Here is a 17,915-nt window from a genome sequence, read left to right as displayed (position 1 = left end):
ATAATCTCTCTTCCAAAACTCTTTAGCAGCATGATTACTGACTTAATGCTTTCTATAGTGACACAGATCACCATCACATGACACATCAGTACATTCGGGCAGCCCTGACCAAGGCTGCAAGACCTGGGAAAGGGAGCAAGTGTGCTCATGAGCAACACTATTCCACTTGTGTACAGAGACATTCTTTAATCCTTTCACATAAATCCGGCAAGGGAAACTCTCCATGGATTTACATGAACCTCGTCTCCATCTACAGGTCAGTCTCAAACTATACATCAGAAATACAATAGTCCATTATGTTACAGTGAAACATTTGTCCTTATTTAACGAAAAAAGATTACATAATTTAGTAGAGAAATTTATGAGGTATAATATATTCATAAAATGCAAAAACTAACTGAATAAAGGCACATATGACTATTTTAATATAATCAACAAATTAATGATTTAACCACTTAAGACACTGATAATAATATTAAACAAAAAATAAACAAACCAAAGAGATATCACTGAAAATGTGCTTATTCACAACTACTCAGTATCAGTTATTTATATTTGCTTTCAAAGTTTGTATTGATAAAAATGTATGGTCCATTTAACAATTCTAATTTAAAACGACAGACAAAATTTTCAAATTACAGCTTTTTCTCCTTATATGAAAAGAGGCATCTTCAATATTCTTAAGTATGACTGAAAAGAAATATTCTTTACATATAAACTGTCCTCTCAGGTAGTTTGCTAGATAGACAGAAGACTTTTAAGGGCTAGGAACATATGCTCATTACCATTCTAATATTCTGTACTGGGCTAGCCCTATGTTCTTACTTTCTGATCCCTTGGGTATAAGGATAGAGTCCAGGGAATATGAAACCAATTTATTGGCAGTTATAAGAACAAGACCCAGATATAAAAGTGTTATAAATACTAATGGTCCTTGAACTCTGGTTTAGTATTTAGAAGTCATGTCAATCTTTAGCCCACATGGTCCTGCTTTCCTTGAAATGGTACTAAAAGATAAAATAGTAAAATTTCCTGATTTCTTGAATTACTCATTAAAGTATATGTCATTCATTGGTAGCACAAACATTCCTCTTCAAAACTTAAGCCTGTGTCTCTATAAATAATAAGTTGTCAATACATTTTTAATTTTGGTAAAATTAAAAACAGAGGGTCTTCTAGTTTCTGGTTCAGCATGTAAGGAGCTTAGTTAGAAGTTTCTACATGATCCTACCACAAGTAAAAAACTGAGCAAACTGAAAAATCAACATAAGGCAAACTGCTGCCTCAAAAACTGGAGAAATGGACAGGTGAATACAGAGAATCATAAACAGAAATCTCCACAGGAACCAATGCCAGGGTATGAAAAACTGAACTGTAATTGACGAATTCCCAAGCGGCTCAGAGTGGACAATTCTGGGAGTTAAAAAATTCAGTGGGACACAGTCATGAGGGCCCTCAAACTTTTGTGAAGTTTTACCTCCAGGTCCTCTCACAGTGAATATCAGAGAAAAATTCCCTCCTGCTAGAAGCAGGAGGAAAAGGAGAGGAAAAGGAACCATTCTGAAATACACTAACTCATTCTATTCTTATCAACAAGTCCTGCCCTCAGGAGAAACTATTTGACCTCAGTCTAAACTACCTGAGGGAAGGGTAATACCCAACTCTAGCCCCCTCCAATCATCCTATACCATACGGATGGGTGGGCAGGGACTGAGAAGCACTGGTGAAATTCACAGTCCAGGGGCAACAGGCTCATTTAATTAATTATAGGACACCCATCCCCCCCACGTTACCCCTACATTACTATAGACCTATTTACTGCAGTTCCTTTCACCCAGTATATCATGTCTGCCTTCCAACAAATAAATTACAAGGCATACTAAAAGGGCAAAAGACATAGTTTGAAGAGACTGAACAAGTCTTGGAACCAGAGTCAGATATAATGGGAATATTAAAACTATCAGACCCAGAATTTTCTAGAACTATGATTAATATGCTAAAAGCTTTAATGGAAAAAACAGACAAAACATGGGAGAACAGATGGATAATGTAAATAGAGAGATAGAAATTCTAAAAAAGAATAAAAAAGAAATGGTTCTGATCAAAAACACTGCAACAGAAATGAAGAATGCTTTTGATGGTCTCAATAATAGACTGGACAAGGCTGAGTAAATAATCTCTGAGCCTGAGGATACTGAAGCAGAAATTCTAAAACTGAAAACAAAGAGTAAAAAGACTGAAAAAAGCATAAAAGACTACCCATCAACTGCAGGTCAGCTAGTGTAACATATGCAAATTGTAACATATGTATAATGGGAGTACCAGAAGGAGAAGAAAGAAAGAAAAGAAGCAATATTTGAAGCACTGATGACTGACTTTCCCCAAATTAATGTCAGACACCAAACCACAATCCAAGAAGCTCAGAGAACACCAAGAAGGAACAATGACCAAAAAAATTAAACCCAGGCATATCATATTCAAACTTTAGAAAATTAAAGATATTTAAATGACAGTAAATGTTGTTTCAAAGCATTTGAGTGTTAGTAAAGAGGTACTTAATTCTCTCAGGGATAAGGATGCGGTCCAAAGTGGTATTATTTCAGTTGCGGATTTGAAAACACTAGGAAAAGGAAATAAGAGGTCATTCTCTGTAGAAAGAACATGGCCTTGCCTACTTCTCCTTCCTCACATACCACTCTGCCCTTATAGCAGTGGGGATATTTTTAGTTGCAAATAATGGAAAATTAAACTGGCCCTAACAAAATTGGCTTGAGTAATAATGGGGATCTATTGGCTCACATAATTGAAAAGTCAAGAGGCAGGGCAAGTATAGGGTTGGTCCATTCAAGAACTCAAACATGTCATCAAAGAACAGGTTTCTTTGTATCACAGCAATCTGGCAACTACATTCTCAGGTTTCCCCTTTTTAGCTTCTCATGATTGCAGGATGCCTGCCATTCCCAGTAGGGGTTACATTCTTAACCACTGGCTAAACTCATTTATCCACTCCTGAACCAATGACTGTGGCTAGAATAATGAAATATGTTTATGGCCTTCTGCCAATTTAGGGCTTCTCTCTAAAGCTGGAGGCATCAAAACCAAAATCTGGATAAGTTTAGGAAGGAGAAGGGGGATACTGATGCTCAGTAAGCAACCAATAAATATCCAATGCACTCCTTCACTCAAAACGCTCCAGCCATACCAGACTTTTACCTGTTCCTCAAATATACTACTCTTTCCTGTCTCAAGACTTTTGCTGTTCCCTTGCCTAAAACATTATTCTCTTCCCTCCCCCACCACTTTACCTCCAATGTAATAAAGTCACCTATGATAATGTCATCACATCCTTTAGTTTTTCTTCAGATCACTTATAACAGTTTTAAATTATTTGATCTGTGTGACAGTTTTATATATAACTCCTCCATTGGAATATAACTCGAAAAAGCAGCAACATGTTTTATTGTCTTCGTATCTGTATCCTCAGTGCCATACAGTACCTCACACATAGAGCCACTCAAATATTGAATGAATGAATGAATGGTGCTAATGAGATTAGCATATAGTGAATGCTTATTGGTTATTCATATCACCATAAAAACGCATGCCACTGATCACAAGTCAAATAAACAGTATTTTGAATGGGTTAGAACAAATTCATTCATTACATTTATTGTAATCATAACTCAAACTTTATAAATCTGTACTTAAAACATTTTGTCTTTACACACAAAAAAAACAAACAACTACCTGACTTTTCTGGTATTATTTCATAAAACTAATTATGTTAGACCAATTTTTATATAATACAATAAACTACAGCAATCATACCTTCTTTAAACTGCATATTTCAGATTCTTGTTTTTTATTTAAAGCTGAAAGTCTTTTGTTTAACTGTATTGCTTCCTGGACTGCAACATGAAAGACACTTAGAAAAACATTATATTCAATGTGCATTTTAAGAAAATATTACTAATATGGACAAGGAAAATAGCCTCAATGCAATATATATAAATCATGACTGAATTTAATAATATTAATTAAACTGCCATTTACTATTACCAGGATCAGATAAGTTCAATTTATTCATTATAAATAAGTCCATTTAAATATTTCCTACTATATATGTTAAGTTTAAATAAGATAGCACCTACCATTTTGTTCTAACTTTTCATGATTCTGTTTTACCAATCCAAATTGACCTGTTATTGTAGCATAGTATTTCTCAATTTCATTCAGTTGCTTCTGATGATCTTCTTTAGCCAGAAGATGTAACTGGACTTTTTGTTCCTGTTTTGAAGAGTTATTTTAAATGTTATACATATATAACACATACATACATATATACACACACACATATTTATTAAACATATATAAAAATATATTCTTTTTAATAACTTCTGTTATTAACATAAATATGTCATGAAAAAAGTATTCTCTGAGTACACCTCAGGGAGGAAATGTTAGTTAGGTTCTAAATCTAGATAAAATTAAAACATATTTTTTTCCTGTAACAAAATAGTCACTTAAGGTTATATTTTCCTTGTTTCCAATTTCTTTTTCAAAATCAATTGGTTGTTTTATTTACAGAAAAGTTAATTAGTCCAGTACAGCACTAAGCAAAGTGTGTATGGGGGAATATTATTAAAGCAATACTCTTGCTGATTTAGGAATTTTTTTCTCTAAATGCTGGCATAATCATAATGTGCATTATCAAAACAAAACAGATAATTTTTCTGAGATTAACATTAATGAATATAGCACCTTCTCACTGCATTAAAATATGGAATCATGGGAACACTATCTATCGGTGATAGGGAAGCAGTATACTATAGCAGAAAGTTTACTTAAGCTGGGAGACACAGTGGGTAAAAACTGGACATTATGTATAATATAATATGGACCTTCACTGCTTTCAGCTAAAGGAGCTTGTTTTACCATACTCAGAAAAATGACTTTAAAATTTTAAAAGAAATATTATGTTAACAGAATCAATAACACTCTCCAAAAGTTTTTATTTGGGCATTAGCAGAATCATTGATTGATTTTACAACTTTCATTCATTTCTGCCACACACTTCAGTGTCTACTGAGATGTGATAAACAAAGAACAGTGTAGGCCCATCAATAGGCACTCAGCAATCACTTTCTGAAAGAACTGTTGTCTTATAAATTTCTGATACTGGCAATTTGTTACATTTGCCTGGCCAGCGCCTATTTCCCTTATCCAAAAGCAACACAATTTCAACTATTTACTTGAAATACCTCTTCATTACAACCTAGTAGGACCAAAATTCAGGGGTCCTACTCTTCCCTAGTCAAGTGTATGGCATATTACCTCAAATAAACCAATTGATTTCTACCTTCTTGGAACTTGAATCTTGAGCAAAAGACACTATAAAACTAAAGAAGTTCAGTGGTGATCCTATCCAGACTGATATGATACCTCTGTCCTGAGTTCCTACATGCTGCTGCACAAACCCTGGAATTAACCTAGTCCCTGTTCATTTTCAAAACCATTCTTGACTCTGATTGATTGTGGGTGTCTCCACTAAATTTCCTTTTGCATAAGTTAACCAGAGCCATTTTGTACTGCTTAACACCAAAGTACAGGCAGTATAGTGGAGTGCTCAAAAGCTATTCTGCCTATGTTTAAGTCTTGCTCTGTAATTCAGTTGCTGTGTGACCTCGGGAAAACTACCTACTCTGTCTTTAAAATAGAGATTACAACAGTATCTCCCCCATAGGATTGTTGTGAAGATAAGACAAATTAATACATACAGAGAGCTAAGAACAGAGCCCGTCACCTAACAAGTACAATATAATGTTTTGTTATTATTATTCCTTAAATGATAAAAGTGCCTTCAATACCTTAATTAAGCTTTATTTGGAATAAGAATAGCCCTTTCTAATATTAATAAGGAACACACATTATAATTTAAGTTGTATCTAACTATATTAACTTGGCAAATCTGGTGAAAATCTTAACTTTTTCAAAGATTTTTTTAAATGATTTTAAGCAAAGTGATAAGTTCATTGGCAATGGTTATGAAAGATCAGTTAAATTTTTCTCATGCACTTCTATGGGCTTTTCAAATTCACTACTTAGTAATTTGAATTAAGTGTGCAGCAGTTATAAATTCAAAAAAGTTGACAAGTGCAATTACCCCTGAGATCTTATGCTTACCTGGGTAGTCAGTGTTACTGATAATTTAACAATGAACAATAATGACCCATATTCTATTCCTCTAAAATACCACTTAATTCTCTAATCTAGAGAATTATATTCCTTTTAGGAGATGTGTAGAAACCCAATACAATTTCACTAAAAATTGGTCTAAAGACATTTTGTTTAATTCAAGGAATTCTTTCAATATTTCAAGTCCAGTCAATTTTTATATAGCCTTTATGAGAATACTGTCCACTACATATTAATACACACTAATACCGTCATTGCCTGCAAAGGTTAACTAATCCTGATAAGTAAAAATGCAGCAAAGATCAAAGTGAGTTCATAGGTATTCTCTACATACACAGAGCTCTATACACATTAGATTAGTTTGTAACATACTCTATTCCAACACCCTTTGCTTGAAGCCAAAGTTGAATTAAAATGCAGTTTCATTTGTTTGCATGACATAATTCTGATTTTCAAATACATTAGTCTACTCAATGGCCATGATAAATGCTATAAAGACTTTTAAATCACAGTGGGCACTTATAGCTCATTAGCTCATACAGGCCTATACGGGACCGTTCACTTATGAACCTATTTGGCTGCCTTGATTTAGTTTTGATAATGAGATGAAGAGGGCAGCTTGTCACTAACTGCATGACTGTCAGCATATAGTTTAAATTCTTTGGAAAGCAACAATAAAAAGCAGCTTGGTAACATCTGCCCAAAAAACTTCAGAACATTATAAAGAATAATACAACTATATTGATGATGTTATTATAACTTTAACATTACATACTATACCATAATAAAGATTATTTTGTTGAAATGACTAAGAAATGGCTAAGTATACAGTGTTTTGTTCTTTTTACCTCTGTGAATTGGGTCAAGTTATTTTCTCTTTCATACAGTTTTACTACTAAATGCAAAGACTGTCAACAAGAAAATAATGTCAGGATTTGTTGCTTTCCAAATACATATGTACTTCATTTTGAACAAATTTAATCTTTGAAAATCAAGATTAGAGGAACACAGCACATACATAATTATGAGCGTGTGTGTGTGTGTATTCTAAAAATTTACTTAAAAGCCTCTTAAGGCATTTAAAATAGGAATAATTTTAAAATAACATTTACATGCAACTTTTTAGAACTATACTTACTAATAAAAGGCATAGCTGCTCATTTCCCTCCTTTCTTATTTCCTTATAGAGACTGATTTAAAAACTTTTGGAGATAAAATCAATTTCCCTTAAAACAATTAGTTCATTATAAGTAAATTTTAGAGGAATTTACTCCAAAAACAAACTTCATATATTCCTCATTTCTATTTTTGCAACTTACCTTTCAATTTCTTCAGTAGAAACCCAAAATAAATCAATGGGTTATACAACTCACTTTTTTAGGGACTTCCCTGGTGGCACAGTGGTTAAGAATCCACCTGCTAATGCAGGGGACACAGGTTCAATCCTTGGTCTGGGAAGATCCCACATGCCGTGAAGCAACTAAGCCTGTGCGCCACAACTACTGAGCCTGCGCTCTAGAGCCTGTGAGGTGCAACTATTGAGCCTGCGTGCCACAACTACGGAAGCCCAAGCGCCTAGAGTCCGTACTCCACAACAAGAAAAGCCACCACAATGAGAAGCCTGTGCACCACGACAAAGTGTAGCCCCTGCTCTACACAGCTAGAGAAAATTGCATGTAGCAACAAAGACCCAATGCAGCCAATAAATAAATAAATTTATTTAAAAAAACCCCACTTTTTAAAAACCCACAGCATCTTTCTTTCGATATTGATACTTTCACCTTTCTAGTCACAACATAAGGTATATACTTAAAAAATAAATACATACACATATTTTATGTGTATAGATGTATGTAATATTACAATCATGAAGATTATTTCCAGACTAATCTTTAGTCTAAAAATATTCTACTCTGAAAGAAAATATGTGGTAATTCCAAATCTCACCAAAACCTTCAATAATGAAAAATTGTTTTAATTTAATAAAGAAAAATAAATCCTTCTTATAAGTCTTTCCTTTAGAGGAAAGTGATATACAAAAAAGAAATAAATTATAACTAAGAGATGGTTGGATAAGTTTTTATTTTGTTCATTAAGCTCTACTGGCTACTCAGTTACACAACACAGTCACCCACACGCAATCATGGGAACACAGCAGGAAAGATTTTCACCAGTGACCAAATCAATTAATTTGATGTTCTATAGTTTTTTTTATCATATTTTGTAGCATTTTTTTATTGGTAATAATCAATGTGATCATTTGTTCAAGAGAAGGTTTGGGTACTTGTAGAGATAAATGAATCTTTCCATTCATAACTGTGTTAATTTATCTAAGACATACCACCTCTACATGAAAATCACCTTATTGAACTCCCACAAGACAGAAATTTACTAGTAGTTAAGCGCTTGCCTATCATGAACTTCTTTAAAAGTATCTTAATACTTTTTTAAAATTATTTCTTTTGAGACACTTAACTTTATCAATTGCTCCTCAAAGTCCTGCCTTGACACAAGTGACCATCTTGTTTCAAGTCTTGCACATAGTCAAATAATATCAATATAAAAGGATAATGTGCTGATCTGAATAAAATTAACTGGGTTACTGAATACTGCTTAGCCCTTTGAATAAAGAAAAGGTCACCTGAATTTTATAAAAATAATGTAAAAAGAATAATGTACGAATGTTTAGAAAAAAAGATTATTTTTAACTTTTTAAAATCTATCACCTAAAATACATATAATATTCTGCCAGAATTGGCATAAAATATTGTGTACCTATCAATATATAAAATTATTTTAATGCAAAGTGATTTATTTAATGCTTTGAACTGTCAGAAAAAATATTATAACTATAATTCAAATTTTAATAGGTTCTTAAGAGTCTTAATTCACAATAATAAAATGCTCAAAAGTGACCAAAAACTACCAAAAGTATGCTGCACGTTTCCATGTTTTTTTAAGATTTTAAGTATCTGTTTGATGAAATTTTAAAGTGGAATAAAATAAAACACATTTTATGTTGCCTTTGATCTTTAACTTGTAGCCTTATCTCCCAGGTCAGAGGGTACATTATTCAATTTCACTATATTTTGTGTAAAACCACTGTAGCGTTGAAGATGACTTTCAGTACAAATGTCACGGTACTTAAAGCTGAACTGGAATGTAGTTTTTCAGCTCCTTAATTAAAATCATAGTTTAAAATAGTCTGACAATATTATCTTTAGTCTTTCCAGTTGAAGAGCGACAGAATTTTCACATCTTTTATTCAATCAAGCTTAGCAACCTTTCTATGGTTCTTTTATTTTCTAACACACCAAAACATTTCAAGAAGCAAAATACTTACTTTATATTTTTGCATTTAATGTCACAAGGAGTGATCTCCCATTTCTTACTTCTCATATATATAATATATAAACCTTACTCAAAAATTATTTTTACTTGCCTTGCAGTCTACTCCAAAGAAGGAAGAATGAAATAACATAAACCCACCCAAGAAGCCCTCTGAAGACATAAGTGGATATGGGAGAATTTTCCTCAATCAAAAATACAGAGGAAAAAATTCTTCTTAATCAAACAGGGACAGAAAGAGAGAATATAAAAAGAAATATTTCACAAAATGTTATGCTGTAAAAGTGTAAATATTAATTTTAATATACTATAGAAGAGGAATGCACAACAAATAAACACTTGTTGAATGATAAAGGATGAGTACTACATCCCAAGTGTAGTATTCAAATGCTACTTCATTTTATTTCAGTTTTTCAGGCTAAAAGTAATGACTACATGTTTACACAAATACCTAGAAAAGATATCATTAAAGTAAGGGGTTTCAGTGCTCTGTTGTTTTCACTTCTTTATTGTTCAATTTTCATATAAGACCTCTATCAATAATTTGAAACTGTATTAAATTTATTTTGTAATACGTAAACACTATGTAATCTGGAAATAAATTTCTGAAATAAATTCATTTAAGCTATATCTGTAATTCAGTCCTGTAAAGGGGACATTAATATCCAGTTTCAACTTTTTTTTTTCACTATAAATGTCACATTAATGTTGACAAAAATACTGTGCACATTATGTACTAATCTGGGGTGGGTGTATATTTTGAAATTTCCTTACCATTTCACTCACTTTCTTCTGTAAAGAATATTTAGAAACCTTGAAAAAAGGGGAAAAAAATCTCATTAAAACTTTTTAGTTATTTGTTATAAATTCCTTCTGATATTAAAATTGTATGTTATATAATGTGATGTTTATCTTCTATGCACTTTTTTCCAGTGACATTTTTTCAAAATGTTATTTACCATAACTTTATTCCTTATAATAAAAACAATATATTTATTTATTCAACACATATTTATGGAGCACCTACTATATGCCAGCCATTTTCCTAGGACCCTGGGATGCCACAGTGAACAAAACAAAGTCCCTGCCCGTAATAAGCTTTCTGTCTAGTGGGGGTGGTGACAGACAGGCAATAAAATATAAGTAAAAAGTATAGAAGTTAGAGAGTGACAATTACTGTGAAGAAAAATAAAGCAAGAAGGAAAGCAAGAGAAGTTTAGGAGAGTTTGATACTTAATATTGGCTCTTCGTTGAAAAAATTTTGACAAAATAGATAAGCACAATGGAAAAACATTATCTTAAGCAAACCATCTCACCACCCAGAGATAACAATCATTAATACCAAGGTATTTTCAGACATTTCCCCACATATTCAGACTTTAAAAGAGAGTCAGTGGAGGGTAGAATAATAATATGTGTACTATTTTGTAACCTAGTTTTACTTAATATATAGCAAACATTTTTATATTACAAATTAATCTACAAGTTTTTAATGGCTACACAGTATGAGGGTAGAATAATAATATGTGTACTATTTTGTAACCTATTTTTACTTAATATATAGCAAACATTTTTATATTACAAATTAATCTACAAGTTTTTAATGGCTACACAGTATTCCACTGTTAACTTTATACTGTAGTTTATCAAATCACTCTCACTTTTGTAGATTTACCCAGTTTTCAGTTCTATGAAAGAATTCTGGAATAAACATGCTGTACCAAGAAAATTCTGTAGTTTTTCATTTTAGCAAAATAAATTTCAAGAAGCAGAACTCCTAAGACGTGTTCATTTTTATAGACTTAACAATTGTTATCACACATGCAGTCCTCTAGAATGGTAGACCAAGTTAAACTCCAACTAGCCATGTGTGAGTGCTTATTTACTAAATTCACTAATATTTGTTAAAATTTAAGCAAAGGTCATTAATTCACATTTCTTATGAAATAAATTTTTTAGCATACTGCTTTGAACAAGCTAGTAACTTTATTTCATTTTGGTGGAATGAGTTATGTGTGATTCATTTCTTCAACAAATATTGAATGCTTACTGTAAGTAAAGCACTAATGTAGACACTGGGGATATAGCATTGGACCAAAAAATCCTGTCCAGGTAAATTCTGGGGAACGTAGATAATAAGCAATATAAACAAGTTAAAATATATGGTTCTATTAGATACTGATAAGCGCTAAAGACAAATAATAAATCAGGGAAGGGGATTACACAGGATGGCCAGGAAAGTCCTTTCTGAGACGGCAACTTTTGAGCAAAGACTCGATAGAAAGTAAAGAAGAGTATTCCAGCAAGTGCAAAGGCCCTACAGTGGGAAAATGTCTTGTGTGTTCAAAGAACAACAAAGAAGCCAATGTGGCTGGGAAGTTTAGTAAGCAAGAGGAAGAACCGCAAAAGATGAGTTCAGAGAAGAGGAGGAGAGGGGGTAGGGCCAAATGATAATGATTTACTCCGAATGAGACAGGAAGCCACTGAAGAGTTCTAAGCACAAATGTGACATAGCCTGACTTACTCCTTAAAATGATCACTCTAACTGTTATATTAAAACTGAAGGAGAACAGAAGTGGAAGCAGGAAAAACAATAAACTACTGCAATTGAGATGAAAGAGGATGATGAAAGAGGCCCAGGGTGTTAGCAATAGATACAGTAAGTGGTCGGATTCTGGATATACTCTGAGGGAAAAGCTGAAAAAAATCTGCAACAGGAAGAAGGGAGTTGTAATTAACAAAAAAGGAAAAGACAAATAAGTTAGTTTTCAGAGGGAGCAAATTTTAGGAACTGAGTTTTGGACACGTCAAGTTTGAGATGTCTTTTAGACATCCAATAGTCAATCCTGGCTGGAGGTGGGGCTGGAGATATACACTGGAAGCCCTTTGCATGTAGATCTCATTTTAAAGAAATGAGACTGGATGAGATCAGAGCATTTTTAAGGCATACAGACAAAAGAAAAGTAAAAAGGTAGAGGTCATTGAGAAAAATAAGAGGGAAAAAAAGACTGGCCATGGGACTCAGACTGGAATTATACCTCCAGCTTTCCAGAATCTCCAGCTTGCAAACAGATCATTGTACTTCCCTGTCTCCATACCTGTGTGATTGTGTGAGCCAATTCCTCATAATCAATCAATCAATCAATCAATCAATCAATCAATCTCTCTCTATAGATACATAGTTAGTTTCCATTTTGCTGGTGAACGCTCACTAATACAGCTACAATTAGCCAAAGATAAAACTGATACCAAATTCTTTTAGGTCACTATTCTTTAAACATCAATATCTCTGCATTTTATTCTTTCTGAACCATGATTCACAGCTCTATTTTATCAACATCTCTAGAGCACTTCTCAACTTAAAAAACTACAATGTAGCTGCATTCCTATGCCAAATAAGTCAAATTTGAAAGTAATATAACTAGATTGACATGAAATCTTTTTATAGATGTTCTAGATAATGATTTTTCATTCTGAAATCACATAAAACTGGTTTATAATATCAGATATAGGCCTATTTCTAATACTGGAACAAATCTATGTAACACTAATTAGTGTGTTAACAATAGAAAGCAATTTCAAAGAAAAAGTACAAATGTTTTCCTAGTTACAGTTCTCCCTCACTTTATGGAAAATTTTATGAAAAGCTGCCTGTAAAGTACATTTGTTTAGAGCAAATCTATTTTCCCATTAAATTTCCATTAATTGGATTTCTGTTACTTGGGAATAAAGTCCTTTAAATCCTGTGTTAAAAATATTTAACCCCTCCCCTTCCTGAACAATTCAGTCCCAAGTTCATTAGGTAGGGAAGAGGTGAAGGGGTCGTGGTGGCAGCATTCCAGAACAGGGTTATCAGGCCTGAATGGCTACTGTGGGGAGTCAAAAGCTGAGTAGGGTGCTTAGTAGGCAGAGCTAAAAAAGGGCAACCCAGGTGTCAGAGTTGAAGCAGGGAAAAGAGGGCATCCACATTAAGAAAGAGTAGCAGAATGGTGGCCTGGTCACATACAGGGTAATTTATCAAATAAGTAAATATATTAAGAATAAAGAAAGTTATATTTCTTACTGTAACAGAAAAGAAATATATAAATATGGAAGGGAAATAAAATTAACCTTGTGGTTTTGGATTGGAATTAGAAATCATGTGAATTCATAGTTTTTGACATATATAGACTGATAGAGAAACAAACATACTTATAAATGTGTGGTTTATATACTTGTGTGTATATAAATACATACATAAATTCCCTAGCTCTGTCCACTGAGAGGGTCTGAGACCAGTGATACCCCAATAGTAGTGAGTGTAAGAGTGCCCAGATCTGGGTGTCTACATTCCATTCCACTAAAAGGAACCAGGGCAATGTGGAGAAATGTTTTATTCCAGGGCAAGGTTAGATAAACTACAATGTGATCCCAGAACATTTTGTTTTTACCTGAGAGCAGGAAAACGCTGAAAGAATGATAAAGACATGTCCAAAAGACTAAAAAATCAGCAAGAATGGACTCCTACTGGCCAAACTAATGATAATTTGAGCATCAAAATAAATAATGAGAGTCACAGATTTTAATCCATTGAATAAAATAAGAAACTATGATGCCTTAGAGGACTGGGGCGGGGAGGGTGGGGGGGACTCGAGGAGGGGAGTCAAGGAAGGGAGGGAATACGGGGATATGTGTATAAAAACAGATGATTAAAAAAATAAATAAATAAAAATAAAATTTAAAAAAAGAAACTATGAGTCTAAACGGATATTAATTAATCAATTAAATGTTTGGTGAGAAATAGAACATTTCTATTCAAAGTACCTGCCTATAAAATACTCAGATTAGAAAGGGGAAAAGGGTAACTTTCCAGTGGAGAAACTTTTCAGATACCACCTTAATCAAATGATCAAACTGAACATCACCAATAATATGACAAACTAAAATCATCAGTTATCTGATAGGATTCAATTATAGGAATAAGGCAGGATTCAATTATAGGAATAAGGCCTTATTTCTGTAATATTTCTGCCAAAAATGCATAAACTAACTCTATTCATGAGGAAATATCATACAAATAAAAATTGAGGGATAGTGACACAACACTGCAAATCAACTACACTTCAATTAAAAAAACAAACAAATTGAGGGACATTCTACAAAATAACTAGTCTGTGATCTTCAATAGTTTCAAAGGCATAAAAATCATACAAAGGCTGGGGAACTGTTCCAGACTGAAAGAGATCAATGAGACACGAAAACTAAATGCAATGTAAGATTCTAAATGGGATCCTTTTGCTATGACAATTGGTGAAACCTGAATGAGGCATGAGAATTAGATTACAATTATACATCAATGTTAACTTCCTGATTTTACGGTTGTGTTATGATTTTGTAGGAGAATGTCCTTGACTATAGAAGAGATATTACAGTATTTGGGGTGATAGGGCATCAGATTGGCATATTACTTTTATTTTATTTTTTAAATGTTTATTTATTTATTTATTTGGCTGCGTTGGGTCTCAGCTGCAGCATGCAGGATCTTCATTGTGACACGTGGGATCTTTTAGTTGCGGCATGGGAACTCTTAGCTGTGGCATGTGGGATCTAGTTCCCTGAACAGGGATCAAACCCAGGGCCCCTGCACTGGGAGCATGGAGTCTTAGCCCACTGGATTACTAGGGAAGTCCCTGGCATATTACTTTTAAATCATTCAGGAAAATAGTTCTCTGTAACGTATTTCTAATGCCTCTGTAAGTTTATGATTCTCCAAACTACAAAATTATCTATAAGAATTCCTTATGAATAAATGAAACTCAAAGCTCCAGGAATTTAGTTTCCTTTTATCACTATGGATGGGTAAGGCCTAATAAGATAAGGATTCAATAGTAGAAGTAACACATTATGTATTAAATATACCTTCAGTTCTATGAGAGGAATTAACGTCTTAGTTTATGAATTCAGTAAGTTTAAAATTTAGTGCAGTAACATGATATCATAGAGCATTAGAGCTGAAAATCTTAGAGGTTATCTATTCCATTACTCCCAATCCAGTTTTTACCACATTCTATCTATGCTCTCTTAATCATGCCTCTTCTGGGAAGTTGAATAAGGATCTCTCCCAAACTTCCTAACTCATGTATTTAGAGTAGACAATGTGATATGTTATTGCTTCACAAAATGGTCTGGTTTGGGAAATTCAATTTCTTCATTTTACCTAAAGGAAAATCGAAGCTCAGGAAGACAAAGAGTCCTACCACAGGATCACGTATAATAGCAAGTCTTTAATAGGCAGAAATAATTTACTTAAAATCTACAGGACACTCAGCAAAATTTAGCCCTTAGGCATACTGTTTACATAAACAAAGTTTAATCTGTCAGGTAACTTAGATACAAGCAGGTTGCCCTGCTCTAACTAATCCCTTTAAAATCAAGTAACAAGGTACTACTTTAAATAGAAACTAAACACATTCAAAGAACCCAGGTGTGTCATGGTTTTGTGTCTACTCATTTTGTTTTAGAATTCAATAGGTAGAGTGGCTTGGCTATGAGCTTTTCAAGAGAAGGCACTGATTTCTTATTCCTGGTATCTAGCACATGGTAGGCACAACTTCATGAAAGGAAAAAAGTAGCAACCTAAGTAAGGAAGGAGGGAGGTTGCTACATGATATTAAGAGGCTGTAAACTTCCTTTGCCTAATGAATTTATAGCAGATCCCCAATTAAAAAGAAACTTTGTTTCTTTAACCTGGAGGGGAAACACCAAAGTTTCTTCATTGTTCTACACTGTTCATATATCATGTTCAGCTGACCATAAAGTAACATATACATCACCTATACTATGTCATGGGTTGAACAAGGCAAAACAAATCCTTACATCTCTTGCACAGAGGGTCAGCCATATGAAGAAATTTCTTTTGCTTTGAAAATACTCATTACATTATCCAGATAATTAAACATGCATGAGTGGTATCAAATGAAACAATTTAAGAAAAAGTGCTAAAAAAAGAACAAAGCACTTATAACAAAATTGATATATTTCTTTACTAACATTTTAATAGAAAAAAGTAACACTTTTTTCAAGATTTATCCAGAAATTAGAGGTATGTTATGCCTAGTTCAAGATAATGTAAGAAAACACATTAAAGTCTTTTATAATAGCTATAATGGTAATTTCTGTTTACTCGATTATAAAAACAATTTTGTAACTTCTCTAAATAATAAGAAAAATGTTTACCTACTGGGGTCATTTTAAACTGAATATCTGAGGTACGATAAGAAGCAGTTAACTGTGTAACTACATAAACTTTAAATAGGAGCCTTAAATCTCTATTTCTTTTTCATGAACTATAAAGAATATTTCTGGATATCACCATCAACTTCATCTCACTACACCTTTACTTTTTCATCAACAAGGTTAGTAACATCTAAGTTTTGTTCTGTAACCATAATTAAGTCTTCCATGCTTTGCTTATAGGTTAATTCTAAAAAATGGAAGTCAACAGTGTTTATGTTATTATTATCAATGTAGATATTGTTTACTGCAAAGCCCAACAGGGTGTTAATATCACATTTCCCTCTGTATAGGTCCAGTGTGCTACATGAAGGATGATTTTACTAGGGTCAGGACCTAAATATCTTTTCTCTTGTTTTAACCCATCAATTGCTCAAAACCATCCCGAATTTTAATTTACTTTATGCTTTAGTTATATAGTAATGTGTTTTCTCTGGAGTTTCTAATCACTTACTGCTTTGTTGCTGCTGTTGTTGTTGTTATTGTTGTTGTTGAAGAAGCAAGATATAAGGATTCTTTACTACATCACTAATATCTTCCAGCCTCTAATTCATCCAATCTGAGGCACGGAATTCATGCCCTTCTTTTTGTTGAAACATTCTTCTTGGAGCTCACTGGCATTTTGTTGTACTTAATTTTTACTCACTTTGTTACATCAAAGTAACAAAAGAAATCCAAAATAAAAATTGCTTAATATCTCAAATGAGTAGAATCTAAATAGTGTTAAGACAACTGAATAACAACCTGAAAAAATATAGACTTAGATCCACATCTCATACTGTGTTACAAAGATAAACTTCAAATGATCAAAGATCTAATCTAAAATTTGAGTACTTAGATGTAATAAAAGAAAACATGGGCAAATCCTCTTTATAACTTTGTAGTTGTGAATGCCTTTCTAACCATGACAAACTCCAAAAGCCATAAAAGAAAAATAAATAATTTATAGCAAATGTTAAACAAAAAGCCAAACAAACAAAATCAAAATACAAAATGACAAACTGAAGAAACCATCTGAAGCCCAGAACACAAACAACAAGGTTTATTTCTGAGAAATATAAAGAATTCATGGGAGTGATATCAGAAAGATGGTAGACCAG

At 33.1% G+C, this 17,915-nt stretch overlaps 1 protein-coding gene across 1 annotated transcript in view; it reads right to left on the bottom strand.

The window, feature by feature from the left end:
• Positions 1 to 17,915, bottom strand: part of CCDC73 (coiled-coil domain containing 73) — a 103,865-nt gene that overhangs the window by 41,441 nt on the left and 44,509 nt on the right. Inside the window, 3 exon segments of the mRNA XM_057749219.1 lie at positions 3,829 to 3,908; positions 4,152 to 4,287; positions 10,318 to 10,356. Coding sequence (XP_057605202.1) covers positions 3,829 to 3,908; positions 4,152 to 4,287; positions 10,318 to 10,356 — 255 coding nt within the window.

Source organism: Hippopotamus amphibius, chromosome 9 (assembly GCF_030028045.1).
Source record: "Hippopotamus amphibius kiboko isolate mHipAmp2 chromosome 9, mHipAmp2.hap2, whole genome shotgun sequence".
NCBI classification, from domain to species: Eukaryota; Metazoa; Chordata; class Mammalia; order Artiodactyla; family Hippopotamidae; genus Hippopotamus; species Hippopotamus amphibius.
Note: the sequence above shows the minus strand (reverse complement) of the source record. Positions and strands in the feature narration are given on the sequence as shown.